This window comes from Stegostoma tigrinum, chromosome 21 (genome assembly GCF_030684315.1).
Source record: "Stegostoma tigrinum isolate sSteTig4 chromosome 21, sSteTig4.hap1, whole genome shotgun sequence".
NCBI lineage: Eukaryota > Metazoa > Chordata > Chondrichthyes > Orectolobiformes > Stegostomatidae > Stegostoma > Stegostoma tigrinum.
The window spans coordinates 3657437-3676988 of NC_081374.1; the positions used below are offsets into that span (position 1 = coordinate 3657437).

Below are 19552 nucleotides of genomic sequence, written 5' to 3' on the forward strand. Positions count from 1 at the left end.
TGGATATGCTCATTTAACTTGGTATCAAATAATTTCAAGCAGTCTATATTGATGATTGGAAATTTTGGTAATTGGACATGCAAGAAATCCTATAATAAGGATAGACTTCAAATGACATCAGACACTATTTTGGGAATAAAGAACGGTAAGCCAGTCTACCAACCTGAAAAGTTATAGAAACCTGCACATGTAAGATTTAGATTGTGTACCACATCATGCTGGATGGTTGCGAGATTTTGAGACATGCTGCCTTGGAAAACATTACACGTGGAGTAATTAAATATTTTTCCAGCAGAAGTAGATAGTCTTATAAGGCAGAAGAATCAATGAGAGGTTAGGAATGTGGAATTCAAAACAAACTTATCAGCCATGATCATATCAAATGCAGAAGGACTTGAGACAAAATGTTCTCCTCCCTCTCCCATTTTATGCATTCAACCAAGTTGGCGTGCCAGGCATTCTCACCAGATCAAGAAAGTGACAACTGCATGAGACTGGTGACAGAATCAGAATACCTGACACTGTCTTAGCAAAGTAAATCTCCCATGTGGAGCATAGGTCTGGGGTGAGCTCTCATGTGAGGTGATGCAATGACACTTCAAACTATTCACTTAGCAGTGTCGATAGCAACTTCAAAATCAGGGAGAAACATATACAGGACTGCTGTCAAACAATAATTGGATGGCAGCCTCCAATGGTGGCAAGCATACAGAGAGTAAACCTGAGGCAGTAACTCAAGCCAAATTTCACCTGCCTCCAGTATCATATCCTCTGTGCAGATGAACCATCCAGGCACAGATTAACCTTAATCGCCTAAAGATCCACCAGGCCACTACCAAACTGCTGGGATAAAAAAAGGCCTTCGTTGCCTCAAAAGGTCAAAAAACCTGTCTGACATTCACTTCTCTCTCTGGTATGCAACAAAACTCCTCTTAAATGCATTTGTTTACCGCAACCAGTTCACATGACCAAGAGTTTCTAAATTATCTCCACATTTTCAAGAATTTGTTCCTAAACTTAATTTGCTGCTAGTGCCTGTCTTACACTTACCCTCCTTGTCCTGGACTCATTGAGAAGTGGAAACAGTTTCTCTGCATGTGCACCAGCTTAATGTTATCACAAATGGGATTTAAATTTATGGTAAATAAAGGGGGGGGGGGGCATGCTACTATTCTGCAGTCTGCCTGACAGTAAACTTAGGTAGTTTGACTGCTTAAACAATTCCTTGTTCTCTAAACAAATTCCGAAGTACTGACGCCCAGAAACAAAGGTACCAGTACTCAAATCTACATGGAGTGGGCTATCAGTCCCCCAAAGTCTAGAAAAGGTGTTGTAAATACATAACTGAATAGTTGTGCTGTCAGCTATTCATTTACTTCTAACTGGAGAAGGTTAAAAATAACAAATCTGCATTTCTACTGGATACAAGATTTGTGTGCTTCACCTTACCACAGAGAAGCAGGAAGCCATTTTGTGGTCAGGTCATAGGCCTCACTGCAAATCAATCAATATCAGAGAATAGAGTTCTATATCGTAAGCAGAAAGAAAAAAGGATAGAACGGGCATTACCTCTGGTGGTGAAGTTAAAATTTGCAAACATTGAGGAAAACATTAGCAGTGATCACTTCATCATTACAGCTGGTGACAGGAAGCTCAAATCTCTTTCTAAAGTTACAGATCTCTACAGGGATTGTAACAAATTTTAAAAACCACTCAAGTCTCCACGCAGTTTCTTCTCTGTCCAGAGAAAATAGGAAGCACCAGCCTTTGAAATCCTTTATGATGTCCCTGTTTGTTGATAAATTTTTCATTCTAAATGCTACTTTGTAGAATGGGAGTGCCTGCCATTTAGAAACTGCATGTCCCCATGCACCTTAGTAAAACCTGCCAAACAACTAATTACAGATTGATTACTGTGCCGTTCCGGTGAGTAATTGCCACCTAAGCTTGCCTAACAAACATGCAGAATTTCTACGGGTTGACTGGCATTTCACTCACCAAGCTATTAGCTCCCAATTTGTAAACAACTTACAGCTCCTGTGGTATAATTTTGTCTAGAGAAGCGCTGATTAGAATATACAGGAATTGACCAATAGGAAGGCTAGTGGTTACACTGGTTACAGAATCACAATAGCACAAGATGGAAGGCATTCAGCTTCCTGTTCTCATGCTGGTTCTCCAACAGACAAGCCTACCTTGTTCCACTGCCCAATCCTTAGCTCTGCAAATTTATGGCCCACCTTCCTCTACTTCACACAATTTTCAAATAACCTAATATCATTTAGAATGCTTTCAATGAACTTGCCTCCACCAGACTTGAGTTGTGCATTCCAGATATTCACCAATGACTCCATGAAAGGAAACAAGTTGCTGGAATAGCTCAGCAGTCTGGCAGCATCCGCGAGCAGAAATCAGAGTTAACATTTCAGGTCCAGTGACTCTTCCTCAGAACTGCATGAAAAAGGTTTCCTTTATGTCACTGTGGTCCGACAACAGATTCTAAACTCTCAAGCAGGGAGGCCAGCTACAGTCCCTCATTATTGCAGAGATCCAGTAATTCAAGAAATAAAGAATTGCTTTTGCATATTGCCTTTCACAATTCCTCTGGTTATCTCAAGAGCTTAAACAGCCAATGAAGTACACATTAAGGTGCTGCCAGCCATTAGCCTGTCAAAAGATGCAGCCAATTCTCACACAGGAGCATCGCACAAACTGCAAAAGACACAAAACCACCTCTTATGCTACGTGAAGAATCAGCTAAAACATGCATTCCTGGTCAAATCAACTGGAGATTCCATACAGCAGACATGCGAGAGTCACAAGCAAACTCAGACTTAAACCATGGGAGGTGAGGAAAACATTCCTGGCAGCTGTTGCTTTTTTAAAAAAATTCATGAGGTGTAGGTGTTGCTAGTTGGCTAGCATTTATTGTCTGCCCTTAATTAAGAGTCAATCCTACTGCTGTGGATCTCAAGTCACTTGCAGGTCAGACCAGTTAAGGATGGTAGAAAGGGTGCACAAAAGATTTACAAAGATGTTGGCAGGTTTGAGCTACAGGGAGATGCTGAATAAACTGGGCTATTTTTCCTGGAGCAGAGGCTGAGGGATGGTCTCATGGAGGTTGATAAAATCATGGCAGAATTCAAAAGGGTGAACAGCCAAGGTCTCCCCTGCCAACATCCGCCACCACCCCCCCCCCCCAAGGTGGAGGAGTCATCCAAAAACAGATGACATAGGGTTAAGGTGAGACAGAAAGATTTATAAGGGACCCAAGGAGCAATTTTTTCTGAGGGTGGTGCATGTAAGGAGTGAGCTGCCAGAGGAAGTGGTGGAGGCTGGTACAATTACATTTAAAAAGCATCTGGATGGGTATATGAATAGGAAGGGTTGAGAAGGATATGGACCAAATGTTCACAAATGGGTCTACATTAATTTAGGATATCTGGTCGGGATGGATGAGTTGGACCAAACGGTCTGCTTCCGTGCTGAATAACTGTGTCAAAGAGGTGCAGGGTGAATTCTGGAGGCTGTGAAGGGTGCAAATAAATGCATGTCTTCCTTTATTCTTTCTGAATGGGCTGCAGTATTCGTAACGTAATCGATCAATTTATAATTCCTGTAATCCATCATCTCACTACTGATCGAAACTGATCGAAAGTAAAAAATGGGCACTGATGCAGATCTATTTTCAGAATATTTACCTCTTCATCCCATCTCTGGCTCCAAGAAACACTTAGCTTCTGACCTGTGAGACCAATTGACATTGTGCTCATCAGAGAATTCCAACTGCAAAGCTGACAGAGACTACTCAAGTCTCCTCTTATATAAGTAAATGTTAAAACTTGTGTCAGTTAACCAAAGACATTATAACTCTGAGGGAAAAAAAAATCACTAAAAACAGCACTGCTCAGGAATCAAGAATGACCATTGCCTTTGGAGAATTTCAATGCCATACATAAATCCTCGCCCTCACACTGCTGGGCTTGCTAACTCTGCAGGCACAATGCTGCTACTGTATTGCAACTTATCTCTCATACTGTCAGCCTCAGTAATTCCTGCCAACCAGTAACCAAGTTGCTGATTCCATGGCTACTGATGCGAAGCTTGTGCTTCGGTCCATTTCACAGATGAACATTCCTAACCAGAATCAGTATAGATTTTTTTCCAGAGTTCTTTCACATCACTGGCTGGTGCAGTGGATATTGCCCAGCCCTCACTGTCCTGAAGAAGATCGTCGTTCTGGAACCATTACAGTCGATGAGAAGACAGAATGCTACTGTTCAATAAAACTTGAATGTCACACTGCCAATCCAATTCCAATACACTCCAACTACATTTATGTAGCAAGTTAACTCCCCAAGACAAGTATAACACCAAGCTACATAAGGAAAGGTCACTAACAACTTGACTAAATATTTAATTTTAAACACAATGTCCTAAAGGAGAAAGACAGGACTTGTGCAAGGAAATTCAGAGATTAAGGTACTAGAATCAGAGTCATACAGCACTGAGACAAACCCTTTGATCTAACTAGTCCACACCAAACATGTTTCCAAACTAAACTAGCCCCACTTGCCTTCATTTGGCTCATATCCTGCCAAATCTTTCTTCTTTATGTACTTATCCAAATGTCTCTTTAATATTGCAACTGTACAGTTACGGTGGTATGGTGGCTCAGTGGTTAGTACTGCAGCCTCAGTGCCAGGAACCCAGGGTCAATTCCACGCTCAGGTGACTGTGTGGAGTTTGCACATTCTCTCCGTGGATTTCCTCCAGGGCTCTGGTTTCCTCCCATAGTCCAAACGATGTACAGGCTAGGTGGATTGGTCATGCTAAATTACCCAGTGTTCAGGGATGTGTAGCTTAGGGGATGGGTCTGGGTGGGATGCTTCAAGGGTTGGTGTGGACATGTTGGGCCAAAGGGAATGTTTCCATGCTGTTGGGATTCTAAGTACCTGCATCTACTACTTCCTCTGGCAGTTCATTCCACATATGAACCACTCTTTAAAAAAGTTGCCCCTCATGCCCCAATTAAAAACATTTTCCTCATCTCAAAAGTATGCTCCCTGGTTTTGAACTCCCCCACCCTAGGGAAAAGACCTTCCTATTTATCTTTTCAATGCATCTCACGATTTTATAAACCTCTAAGGTTACTGCCATTCAAAAATAAGGTACGGGCTACATACTGGTGGAGTCAGGAAACCGGGGATGAAGAGACCAGAATTTAATCAGTACAAAGAATAATACAGGGACTGGAGATGTTTATCCAGATCCCCAAAATGAGCTTCAGAACATGTGAACACTAAACTAGTTTCACCAGGAATTAAGCATTGAGGTCAACCAGGTGGTGGGGTAATGAATACATAGAAGGAATTTAAACAATTGTTACAAATAAAACATTAAAAAAGGAGTCAAAGTTAACTTTATCTTAGCATAAATACTTGCAAAACAACGAGATAACTGGACACAGAAACAAATTCCAAGGGTTTGGGCAGCTTGGAGCAGAGCCAAATCAAAACATTCCTCAGATTGTACAGGCACTGCTTAACTATGTGATACACATTCTTAGCACCCAGTCTCTTCTCAAGCCCTTGCTTGGTAGCAATTAAAAATGGAGGGCATATGCAGTCAAACTTAGCACTGTTCACTTATCTCATTAAGTTCATGATGCCCTGAGCTCCATGTATGCTGTGGAAGTGATGACACATAGTCCCAATAAAGGATCATAAAGACTGCGGCTGCCAAATAATGTACAAATACCCAACTTCCCAAAGACAGTGGCTTTTAGTGCAGCTTTAAACCAGTCAAGCATGAATATCAAGTGTTAATCAGCAATTTTCAGTAAGTCACTCTGCTGCTGTTTTACACCAAAGGAAGCAGGGAAGAAGTGGGAAAGTATCAGTGCTCAGCAAAAGAGCCTCCAAATCGCAAAGCAAGATACTAATTCACATTTTACCATTCCCCCAAGGCTGAAGTCAAACCTCCGCATCTGGCAACCTCCCAATTCCGCTCTCAAAACCAGAGAGCATCAGAGAAGGCGGGTGGGGGGGGGTGGAATATATAATCCAGTTTGAGCTAGATCAGGCTAGGGTGAAGCCCCACATCTGTCAGCGAGGTGATCTTTGGTCTGCTTTCCATTAAAAAAGGAGAGAAAATAATTAGATGATAAAGGTTTGCTACAATCTTACAGGAGGGGGAAAAAAAAGAGAAGGTGAGATAGGAAAACAAAGATGGGGGGGTTGGATAGAAAGGAAATGGGCAACGAAGGAGGGGGGGGAAAAGAGTAACAACTGGGAAGAGTTCAAGAAAAAAAGGGAATGAACAAGAGAGAAATTAAAAGGTGTAGCAGGAGGCTTAAATGAGAGTGTGAAAAGGGGGAGGGGGATTATAATGGCAAAAAGCGTGTAAAATGAGAAAACGGACAGACACATAAAAGGGTTAATAACCACCTTCCTTATAGCATTCATTTCATAAAAATGGGGTGGATACAGGTGCAAACGTAATAGGTTATATTGTGTACAGTTTGCCATGTCCAATTTTGATTCCATGCAAACAAAATTGTATCATCAAAACTCTGTGGCTTCTAACTATCATGCCATGTCACCAGAGCTGCAGTAAAAGGAATCCTAACCGAACCCTCTTCTGCAGCAGTGCAGCCTCCTCCCTGACCTCTCAAACTCAGATCGAACCATACCTCTGAAGCATAAACCCCTAATGAGCAGCGGACATTTGTTCCCCCGAGTGTGATGTACCACACTCCCTTACTTTGTGCACTTCAAGTGTTTTACAGGCAACGAGTTTTTGGCAGTCACAGATAGGCCTCACTACAAAGTCTACCAAACTAGTACAATCTTCCTAGAACCGTCATCCACAACTGTCTGACAGGCAATCAAGTGCTTTAAGTTCAATCAATGTTAATAATATAGGAAACATTGTGGTTGAATACAGTTCTGCTGCTAATGGTAGCAAGATCTGTAACCTGGTCACCCAGTATTTCCCCAAGTCTGTCATTACACCAAGCCAGTGGACAAACTTTTGTTCAATGAAAAGTACAGTACGGCATGCCAGGAACAGCACGGGGCAAACGTAAAAATCAGGTATTAACCTAGGATTATTTGCACACCACACAGCAGAAACAGCATGCATTCGGCAAGGCTAAGTGAGCCCAGAGCAAGCAAATTAGATTTAAGTTCCACAGTCTTGCCACATCCAGTCATAAACAGTGGACAATTAACTCAAATGAAGGAGGCGACTCCACAAATGTCCTCCTCCATAACCAGCTTATACAGATATGCTGTAACACACCCTTGGTGCAAGTAGGAATTTAACCTGTCCCCAACTTTGGGTTGTGGGTTACATTACCACTGAGCCACAAGAATGCTCTAGTGCTTCAGGGTAGTGTTCTAAACCCCTCCATCATAAAGTCAGAAGTGGGGATTTCACAGATGATTGCACAATATTCAGCAACATTTAACTCAGAATTATGGAATCCCTACAGGACTGAGGCCATTCGGCCCATCAAGTCCACACCGACACCGCACCTCCCCTACCCCAAAAGCATCTTACCCAGACTCTCACCCTATCCCCATAATTACACATTTACCATGGCTAACCCACTTAGCCTGCACACTATAGACAATTTAGCATGGCCAATCCACCTAACCTACACACATTTGGACTTTGGAAGGAAAACAGAGCACCTGTGGAAACCCATGCAGACATGGGGAGAATGTGGCAACTCCAAACAGACAGTCACCCATGGCTGGAATTGAACCCAGGTCCCTGGCACCGAGAGACAGCAGTGTTAACCACTGAGCCACTCTGCTGCCCCTCAGATACTGAAGCAGCCAGTGACCTTAAACAACAAGACTAAGACAAATTCAAGATTTGTGGTGACATGTACAAGGGAATGAGCACCTTCAACAAGACTGAATTGAACCATCTCCCACTGACATTCAATGACACTACCATCGCCACTTCTTCCGGTGCAATTATGGATGGGCAATAAATGCAAGCATGGCCAGCAACCCTCAGATCCCATGAATGAAATTTAAAAGTTACCTGGCAGATTAACATCGAACTGAAACTGAACTGGATCAGCCATATCAATACAACTGCCATTAGAAAAGGGTCAGTGCTACTCACAGTGGCACTTAGTTCAAATGAACTGAGGCAATTTCCTCTCTTTGCGTTTCCCCAGTCCCAGTCCATCATCCAAAAGGCAGAAGTCACGACTGTGATAGAGTGTTCACAATTTCCATGGATGAACATAGCTCCAGCAACACAAAAACCACCCAGAGCAAAGCAGATGGCTTGAGTGGTACCTCATGCATCACTGAAGAACAGTGGCAGCGGTGTGTACCATCAGTAAGATGTATGAGGTGTACAGTAGCAACTCACCAAGGTTCCCCTGACTGTACTTTAAACCCCACATTCTCTACCATCTCTAAAGAGAAGGGCAGATGATGTTTGGGAGCACCACCACCTGCAAGTTCCTCTCCAAATCACTCACCATCCTGACTTGGAGAAATATTGTCATGCGTTCACTGTTGTTGGATCAAATCCTGGAATTCCCTTCCTGGCAGCGTTGTATATGTCCCCACATTCCGAAAACTGCAGTGGCTTATGAAGATAGCTTACCACTACTTTCTCCAGGACACGTAGGGATAGGCAATACATGTTGGCACTGGCAGCAACACCCACATCCCATGACTGAGTAAAAGAAACAAAAACATGACCAATTTGTATGCAAAATTTTGCAAATAGTCTAGTTATCACAGTGCTATCTGTTTAAACAATGGTGTTCAAGTGACAATACTTGACAGACACTTTCCCTGTTCCTCAAATTGTACTTTATGGATGTTGAAGGTCTCACAGCAATATAAATATTTTCTAATCAGCCTGTTGATAGATGTATTACACCTCGAGAGTAGGTGGAAATTGAACTCAGGCCTCCTGGCACAGAGGTCAGGACACTACCAATGCATCTCAACAGCCCTCAGCCGATAGAAATATAGACCTCACCCAAATGACGACACCTCCAAATGCACAATTTAAAAACTCCTGATACAGAAACAGACGACAGCTCTGCAAACAAGTAACATACTCTGGGACAGCCAACAGATTTACAATTATTTAAAAAATCTAATGTTCTGAGGGAATACTTAACATATGCTGAAAGTTTAACATCAAACAAGTCTCAGAAGCACACTGAACACCCAAGTGGATCAATTAGGGACCCGAGTAGTAATACAACTCCACACCCAAATAAGAATACCTGAGTTTCAAAGCAAGAAAGACCAGGATTCAATGAATTCACCTTCAACCATCCTGGTAGGCACATGAAACAACACGAGTTTGCTGACAGAACATGACCACTGCAATTAGTCAATGAGTCTACAACAGATCCAAATACAAGGCAAAGAAAATAACAGAAGATAGCTTTGGAAACAACTGTGCAAATTCACCCACTCTTTCAGTGCATTTCACTCAAACATCTTAAATTACTCAGTACAGATCTCAAAACGTTTTTTGAAAAAATCTTTGGAATCTATATTTTAAGTGAACCTGAATCAATTGATTATTGTCTCCCCAGGAAGCTATAATAGAACAATCATTCGTCCACTTAAATCACACAACCAATGGCTGCCCGATTCATACTGAATTTTCCCCATTTTAAGTGGAGGTACTGTGCCCTGGTTCTATTGTTCTAGCCAAGGTGAACAAGTTAGGTATGGAGGAAATTACCCAGTCCCTTCAGAATGCAAAACAACAATCTCATCATCTCTCAACATTCACGTCTGCAATGAGAATCTACATGAACATTCGAATTTATTCTCATTCCTCACTAAGTCTCCTGACAGATAGCAGAATCATACATTGATCCCATCATCTGCTCAATGGACAAAACCAATATTATCAAACCATTGGCCATCAGTTTACTACAGTGATGAATGGACAAAAGAGGTTTGTTCCCTACGTCCTTGTTCTCTCCCACCTCTATTCGCGTACTCCGGTGGGTGGGGGTATGGGGGTGGTGAGACATGTGAGAACAAATGTAACGAACTTCATGTCCTCAATGTGGATATAGAAGACAAAACAGGGCTCTCCCACCCAGACAGGAGAATGAAAACTGGGAATAATCCCTTTACAGCAGAGATGAGACAGCCAAACGACAGGCTGACAGAACCGCTTATTTCAAAGAGCTGTCTGACCTCAGGGGAAGATTGTCCAAAGACTAAGGTGATTTTTGGTAATGCTTATTACACACTGAAAAATCTAATTCTGTTTAAAGGTAAAACGTACACAAATGGTCTACATTGCACTGGCTGGAGATTAGCAGGTTCTTAACCAGAAGCAGAGATTTCCACTGCTTGAGTACACATTTACCCTATCATAAACAAAAACAAATTTGTTTCTGATTTCCAACATCTTGTCTGCTTTTTTTCTTAAACCCCATTGTCACAAGTTTTGCTGTAAAACAAACCAGAGTCAATGCTATAGCCCATCCATACCAAATACATAGAATTTTAACTTAGTATCCTAGTTAAAGGGCCATTTCCTGGTTACCATTTTTAAAAAGAAAATTGAAACTTGGATAATAGTTGATAACACACATCTGCCTAAGTATTGAGACAAGAAACTATCTTATCTTAATTGCTCATGGGACAAGATTACTAGCATGTATGGCACATAACTGCCCCTGAACTGAATTTGCTGAGGGACTGAAGTCACATGCAGATCAGATTGGGTAAGAATTGCAGATTTCTTTCCCTGCGGGTCATTAATGAAGCAGATGAGCTATTAGTATGTCAACAATAGTTTCATTGTCGCCATTCCAGAGTCTAGCTTTCAATTCTAGACTTATTAATGAAATCCAAATTCTACCAGACACCGTTATGGGATCGGAACTTATGCTGCCATTAGCCTGGGCCACTGGATTAAAAGTCTAGCAACATTGCCAATACACCTTCATCTCTCCCCCCTTGTAATATATAATTTCATTACTATATCATTTAATTCACTTTTCAGCATAAGACAAAGAATGTATTCTAGGGAGATTTTTTTCCTATTATTCCTGCATGGTCTTTCTGCAGAAAAGTACTGATCCTGCATCCAGCAGTTGACCATAGCAGATTGGTTGAGCTAAGACATGGTGAATTAAATCACTTCCACAAACTCAGTGCGACATCTCAGTATGTCAATCAACACTCGCTCATTGGTACAGTAGCAACCACAAGCAAGATAAAACATTTGTTCGATACATTGTTTAAGTACATAACCACTCAAATCTTTCTAACCATACATGTCAGTCTGTGTCTCCTCCCAGATCACTTGTTCACAATCCCTAGTGAACAGACTGACTTAGGGGTGCAAACTAACTCTAAACAAAAACAGAAATCGCTGGAGAAACGCAGCGGGTCTGGCAGCATCCATGGAGAGAAAGCAGAGTTAATGCTTTGGGTCCTGTGGCCAGAAGACAGTCCTGAACAGCCAGTGGACCCAAAATGTTAACTCTGCCAGACTTGCTGAGTTCTTCCATCAATTTCTGTTTGTGTTTTGGATATCCAGCGCGCGCAGTTTGTAGTTTTATCATTACAAAATCTTTTCTGTTTACTTCCCTTATTTGCTTCTCCCACTTTCTCTTCCATGTAGAGATCCTGTTATTTCAAATTCCTAGTAAACAATTTCCGATATTTCTTGCAGTGCTGTCTCCAAGATTTCATAGTCTTCCCCAGTTTATTCTCTTCCCACTCAGTCTTCAGTGTCTCATTGCTGCCTAGACCCTCTGCATTCCTTCATTCCCATTCACTTTTCCTCAAAAGCATTCTAACCAGTTAGCACTGCACGCTTCCTTTGACAACTATATATCATTCCATAATCAGTTCTCTCAGCCCTTCTCACCATGCTCCCTCTATCAAAACTCTAATCCCCAAAACCCCCACTATCTTTAAATCTCCCATCCAAACTCCCCCACTTTACACAGCCCTGTGCAAACCCCAACCCTCACTCAGCTTGAACACTAACTCCCCCCACCTCCAATTTCCCCACACACACTACCCTTCCCCACTCACCAGCCACCACAGCTGGTCCACTCCACTTAACACATCTCCTCCTTCAACCCCAAACCCACCCACTCTCCTTTTACTTCAACCTCACTACTCCATTCTCCCTCATTCCCCTCCCCAATCTAGCCCAACTTCACTTCTCCAATCCTTCTCACTACCCTACTCCAACCTCTGCTCCTCACCCCAGTCACTCACTCCCCAACTCCTCACTCCCATCAGCCCACTCCCTTGCCCCATCACCTCTCTCCTCCGTCACTGCCAGCCTTTCCCCTCACCTCCCTTCCCAACCCCCATTATTCCCTAAACTCCCTCCCCCTCCCTCCCACTCAACCCTACACCTCCATCCCCTCACCCCCCACATTCACCCAGCCCAACATTTTCCCCATGTCTAAGCCCACGCCCCCTCACCCCTTCACTACCCACCCCCGTGCCCGGCCCCCCCCCTCACCCCTTCACTACCCACCCCCGTGCCCGGCCCCCCCCCTCACCCATTCACTACCCACCCCCGTGCCCGGCCCCCCCCTCACCCATTCACTACCCACCCCCGTGCCCGGCCCCCCCCTCACCCCTTCACTACCCACCCCCGTGCCCGGCCCCCCCCTCACCCCTTCACTACCCACCCCCGTGCCCGGCCCCCCCCTCACCCCTTCACTACCCACCCCCGTGCCCGGCCCCCCCCCTCACCCCTTCACTACCCACCCCCGTGCCCGGCCCCCCCCCTCACCCCTTCACTACCCACCCCCGTGCCCGGCCCCCCCCCTCACCCCTTCACTACCCACCCCCGTGCCCGGCCCCCCCCCTCACCCCTTCACTACCCACCCCCGTGCCCGGCCCCCCCCCTCACCCCTTCACTACCCACCCCCGTGCCCGGCCCCCCCCCTCACCCCTTCACTACCCACCCCCGTGCCCGGCCCCCCCCCTCACCCCTTCACTACCCACCCCCGTGCCCGGCCCCCCCCCTCACCCCTTCACTACCCACCCCCGTGCCCGGCCCCCCCCTCACCCCTTCACTACCCACCCCCGTGCCCGGCCCCCCCCCTCACCCCTTCACTACCCACCCCCGTGCCCGGCCCCCCCCCTCACCCCTTCACTACCCACCCCCGTGCCCGGCCCCCCCCCTCACCCCTTCACTACCCACCCCCGTGCCCGGCCCCCCCCCTCACCCCTTCACTACCCACCCCCGTGCCCGGCCCCCCCCTCAACCCTTCACTACCCACCCCCGTGCCCGGCCCCCCCCTCACCCCTTCACTACCCCCCCTCACCCCTTCACTACCCACCCCCGTGCCCGGCCCCCCCCTCACCCCTTCACTACCCGCCCCCACCCCTTCACTACCCACCCCCGTGCCCGGCCCCCCCTTCACTACCCGCCCCCACCCCTCACCCCTTCACTACCCGCCCCCACCCCTCACCCCTTCACTACCCACCCCCGTGCCCGGCCCCCCCCTCACCCCTTCACTACCCGCCCCCACCCCTCACCCCTTCACTACCCACCCCCGTGCCCGGCCCCCCCTTCACTACCCACCCCGTGCCCGGCCCCCCCCTCACCCATTCACTACCCACCCCCGTGCCCAGCTCCCCCCTCACCCCTTCACTACCCACACCCGTGCCCGGCCCCCCCCTCACCCCTTCACTACCCACACCCGTGCCCGGCCCCCCCCTCACCCATTCACTACCCACCCCCGTGCCCGGCCCCCCCCTCACCCATTCACTACCCACCCCCGTGCCCGGCCCCCCCCTCACCCCTTCACTACCCACCCCCGTGCCCGGCCCCCCCCTCACCCCTTCACTACCCACCCCCGTGCCCGGCCCCCCCCTCACCCCTTCACTACCCACCCCCGTGCCCGGCCCCCCCCTCACCCATTCACTACCCACCCCCGTGCCCGGCCCCCCCCTCCACTACCCACTCCCGCGCCCGGCCCCCCCCTCCACTACCCACTCCCGCGCCCGGCCCCCCCCTCACTCTCCCGCCTCCCCTCACCCCTTCACTACCCACCCCCGCGCCCAGCCCCCCCCTCACGCCTTCACTACCCACCCCCGTGCCCAGCCCCCCCCACCCCTTCACTACCCGCCCCCCTCCCCTTCACTACCCACCCCCGTGCCCAGCCCCCCCTCCCCTTCACTACCCACCCCCGTGCCCAGCCCCCCCACCCCCTCACTACCCACCCCCGTGCCCACCCCCTCACTACCCACCCCCCCCACCCCTTCACTACCCACCCCCGTGCCCAGCTCCCCTCACTGTCCCGCCTCCCCTCACCCCTTCACTACACCCTGCCCCGTGCCCGCCCCCCCCTCACTCTCCCGCCTCCCCGGCCCACCCCTCACCTGGCCTCACTGTCCGCACTCGGACGGGCTGAGCGAAGTGCCTGATGACGGCCCGGACATCGCGGCGGGTCAGGCCGCTAACCGGGGTCCCGTTGACCTCGAGCAGGATGTCTCCGGGCCCAGGGCTAGGGCCGGTCTCGGAGCCGCTGAGCGGCGATGCCAGCACCGGGAACTGGCCAAACTCGGCCCCGCCGCCCAGCGACAGCGCGTCTCCGGGAACGGCCACCTCCTGGGTCCGGCTCAGCCAGTGCCGCCGCCGGCGGAGAGACTTCGACATTGCGGGGGTGGGGCTGGGCCGGCCTGGCCGTGCCCCAGCCTCCCCTGTGCCGGGTCTGCCGGTGTCTGTCCGCCGGGGTCAGTTTGTGTGTGTTTTGGGGGGGGGGGGGGGGGGGGCGCTCCCGCTCCGGGCTCCTGTCACTGACCGCGGGGCCCGACCACCACAGCCGCTGCTGCTGCCTGCGTCATTGCGTCACTGCGTCCGCTCGCCACCGCGACGTCAGGCAAAGGGGCGGGACACGCCTTGACCAATCAGAGCCCGCTTCCCCCCCCCGACCTGCCCACCCGCCCCCTTTCGACACCGCCCCCGAATGCCGGCCCCGCCCATAGACCTATCCATGCCCTACTCTTGCCGTCACTTTTATTCCTCGACCCAGTTACTGCCCATTGACCAGGGTGTGTGGTCACTGCCCGTTGACTAGGGTGTGGGGTCACCTCCCATTGACCAGGGTGTGTGGTCACTGCCCGTTGACTAGGGTGTGGGGTCACCTCCCATTGACCAGGGTGTGGGGTCACTGCCCGTTGACTAGGGTGTGGGGTCACCTCCCATTGACCAGGGTGTGGGGTCACTGCCCATTGACCAGGGAGTGTGGTCACTGCCCGTTGACTAGGGTGTGGGGTCACCTCCCATTGACCAGGGTGTGGGGTCACTGCCCGTTGACCAGGGATCGGGGGCGTAAGTGCCCATTGATCAGTGAATAGGGTTATCAGTGCCTATGGACCAAGGATGGGATCATTGTCCACTGACCAGAGCATGGGTCAGTGCCCTTTGAACACGGAGAAGAATCACTGCCATTAAGACTATAAGATATCAGAGCAGAATTAAGCCATCCTGCCCATCGATAATAGCTGATATGTTTCTCAACCCCATCCTTCTGCCTTCTCTCCTCAATCCTTCAGCTCCTTACTTACCATGAATCTATCTGTCTCTGTTTCAAGTACACTCAATGTCTTGGCTTCTACAGCATTCTATGGCAATGAATTCTACAGATTCACCACCCTCTGATAGAGGAGTTTCCACCTCATCTCAGTTCTAAAGGGTCATCCCTCCACTCTGAGGTTGTGCCCTCAGATTCTAGTCTCCCCTCCTGGTGGAAACAACTTCTCCAGGTCCAGTCTATCCAGGCCTCTTAGTATTCTGTAAGTTTCAATGATATGCCTTCTCATTCTCCTAAACTCCATTGGATAAATCAATCATGAAATGATCTGAGACCCACGTGCTAAAAGTTGTGTGTGTAGAGTATGTTACCCATTTCAGTCTCAGTTTTTATAACACTTGCCTATCACACTTTCAGCATCATTTCTTTTCCAACAGTCCTGACCTATCACATGATAAAAACAGTGGCAAAGCTGTGAGTAATTAATCAAAAGTCTTCCATGTAATACAGGCTGTCTGTAAGAATGCAATTCACATTAACATCCAGAGAACTATAGAACATGGTGAAGAACAGATGGATAGAAGATGTAAAGAGATATCAAAAATGATTACAATTATACAAACAAAAAATGCATTAAAAATACACAACGAATTTATAATGCATCTGTGATCTACAAACACAACAAAAGGTGCTTTATGGGAGTATTAGTAAACACAATACAAAACTGAGTCAACTAATCAATTTTGGGTTAAATGAGCAAAAGCTAGGTTGAAAGGGTTAATATTAAGAACTGTCATTAAAAAAAGAAGCAAATTAGTGAACCAAAGCAATTAATTGATTGACTTTATTCTCATGTGTACCAAAATGCAGTGAAATCTGAAAAATCTGGGATGTACAACATTCCTGTACTGGAGGAGTACTGAAATCTCAGAGGGTCTGGGATGGCAGATGACAGAGATAGGGAGGGGTGAGACTGTGGAGGGACTTGAAAAACAATGAGGCTTTTAAAATCACTGTGTTGTTCAACAGAGACCTGGTATAAATTGGTGATGGCAGAGTTCAGGCTGAATGGGACTGAGTTAAGTCAAAAACTTCTGTGCAGCTGAATTTTGAAAGACAGAAATTTTACAGAGGGTGGGACAAAGCAGTGCCATCAAATAGTCAAATCTGGAGGTAACAAAGGTGAGCTTTGGGATTTCAGCAGGAGAGTTGGGAGACGTTGTAGTATTGGAAATTGACAGAAATGAAATACAGAAATATGTGTAATATGTAATGGTGTCATAGTAAACAGCCACTCGCTAATAAGATTGGGTGTCCACTTCAGAAATTCTATGTCACTGCTCATGAGTTCTGTGGTTCCTTGTGTGGCTAACAAACCCAATCCTAGAGCCACTTCTCTGTCCACACATTTAGCAGCTGTTTCCTGGAGGTGAACCTGGTTCTTGGCCTGGAGATCATTGGCATTCCATTCTCCCATTACTTTTCCATATTTCTTCTTGACGACTGGTGTTCTCAAAGACTTGTGGCCCTTCGTACAGGAGCTTCATCCAGGTCAATTTCTTTTGAACGTGTGTCTCCTATGCATTGAAATCGATGTTGCATTTCTTGAGGGAGGCCTTCAGGGAGTCTTTGAAGCATTTCCTTTATCCCCCTTTCATTTGAGTGCCTTCCTTAGGCTGGGTGAAGATGATTGCTTTGGTAGTTGGAATTTAGGCATCCAAATACATGGATGGCCAATGCAGAGTTTGTTTCAGATGATCATGACATCAATGCTGGTATTTTTGCCTCCTCTAAGGGCACTAATATTAGTTTGTCAGTGCTCCCTGCTGATGTAGGGAATCCATTTCCAGCAACACTGATGGTACTTCTCCAGGGGTTTGAGGTGGTGTCTTCATATTTTCCAAGTTTCAGAGCCCTACAGAAGGTCAGAAGGATAACTGCCTAATTTCATAATGATCTTGGTGTAGGCACAGATATCATAGTCATTGAAGACTCTGATCCTTAGGCATCCAAAGAGAGCAGTCACAGATAGGATGCATTGTTGAATTCCCACATCAATGTCGACCTTAGATGACAGCTGGCTTTTCAGGCAGGAGAAATATTCCATGTTTGGGAGGAATTCTCCATTGATCTTAGTAGAGGGATGGACCAGAATTTGACCTGAGAAGAGTTGTTAAGGGATTTGAGGTTGACGTTGAGATCCAATTCCTCCATGTAATATGTAATGGTATACATAACACATAGAAATACATCTAACACTCATCAATGTTTGCCAGGGTTATTTAATGGTTAGGTTGTGCCAAATGCTGCAATCACATTTATTCTTAGTGACCTTAGTCCGCATCAATAAACATTTGCCTTATTCTAATAACTTTATACCCCTTCAAAACTGATTGTCCATCTGAGTGTGGTGACATCACACTAGGCTGCATTCAGCTTGTTATTGACACAAGTTTATACAACGAGACAGGGGAACAAGAACGCTGACCATAGCCTGCACTACACCCAATAAACAACAACACTCAGCCATCAGTTTGAATTGATGCAGTTTTTAATATTTATGTTCAAAATGCAGGAAATCATAGATTACAGAAACACATAATGAGACTGCAGGAACAGGTGTATGAGCTTTGATAGCACTAAGCACAAAGCTTGGGTTAATAATTACTGAACGGCACAAAGTTTAAACTGAACAGGTTGTTCCCTATTGCACTCTATTGCTTTATGTTTAGATTTGCACTCCTTGATCCAGTGTTACAAATGCGTCTAAACAACTATTGTCGTTTGGAAACTGAACGAGCAACTTCACCCAAGTTGTTGTGTGTTCTGTTGTTGGCGACGGTTTCAATGATTTATTTCACTCAGGTGAGGCAGGCAGCTTACAACTGACTGCATTGTAAAAATCCGCACACACTTGCATCGAGATCAACCATTAGGACATAAACGTTACATAGTGTTTCAATGCAGTACAACGGTGCAGTGTGTAAATACAGACTGTGACAGTGCATTGTGACAACGCAGCACATCAACGTAGCGTTGCTGTAAACTATGAAAATGTACTATCTCAGTGCAATGAAACAATGCAGTGTGTTAAAACCATACAACAGAGTGACAATGCAGTGTGAAGTGTAGTCTGTTAGTCCAGAGAGACAATGCAGTGCAACTGGGGTGTGACAAGACAGTGTGTCAGAGCAGTGTGACAGGGTAGTGTGAACTGCTCTGTGATAGTGACAATGAAGCACTCCATGTTGGTGTGACAATGCAGTGTGCCACTGTAATATAACAATGTAGTTTGACAGAATGGTATGTCAGAGCATCATGACAGGAACACTGCAGTTCAGAGGAGATTCACAAGATTAATTCTACAGATGAGTGGTTTGTCTTATGAAGAGACATTGAGCAGTTAAGGTCTATACTCTCTTGAATTCAGAAGAATGAAAGGAGATCACTTAAGGTAGCTGATACACTAAAGGGGATTGATAAAGTAGACATACAGCACATGTTTTCTCACGTGGGATAATCTAGAACGAGAGGTCACAGTTTTTGAATGAGGGGTAGTAGAATTTAAAATAGAGATGAAGAAAAATTACGTCTCTTAAAGGGTCATGAATCTGTGGGATTCACTCCTCCGGAATGCAGTGGATGCTGGGACATTGAGTAAATTTAAGAAAGAAGTAGAGAGATTATTAATTCCAAAACCTTAGAGATTATTCATTAGCAAGGGGGTGAAGGGTTAAGGAGAGCAAGCAGGAAAGCAGAGTTGAGGCCGAGATGAGATCAGCTATGATTGTTCTAAATGGTGGAGCAGACTCGAGGGGCTGAATGGCCGACTCCTGCTCCTTGATCTTATATCCTTATGACAAAGCACCATGTCTGTGTAGTGTCTCAGTGCAATGTGACACTGCAGTGTCAATGCTTTGATTGATTGAGGATTAATGTAAACTCAGCATACTGTAAAGAGCTCTTCTTCAAATAATGGTCACGGAATTATCACCATGTAAAGGGCAG

The 19552-nt window shown here is 46.6% G+C and overlaps 1 protein-coding gene across 8 annotated transcripts in view; it reads right to left on the minus strand.

The window, feature by feature from the left end:
• Positions 1-14758, minus strand: part of magi3a (membrane associated guanylate kinase, WW and PDZ domain containing 3a) — a 123788-nt gene extending 109030 nt beyond the window's left edge. For all 8 annotated transcript variants that reach the window (XM_048553076.2, XM_048553078.2, XM_048553074.2 and 5 more), the window contains exon 1: positions 14391-14758. In XM_048553076.2, coding sequence (XP_048409033.2) covers positions 14391-14667 — 277 coding nt within the window. In that variant the 5' untranslated portion in view covers positions 14668-14758. The remainder of the gene's footprint in view (positions 1-14390) is intronic.
• Positions 14759-19552: the final 4794 nt, after the last annotated feature.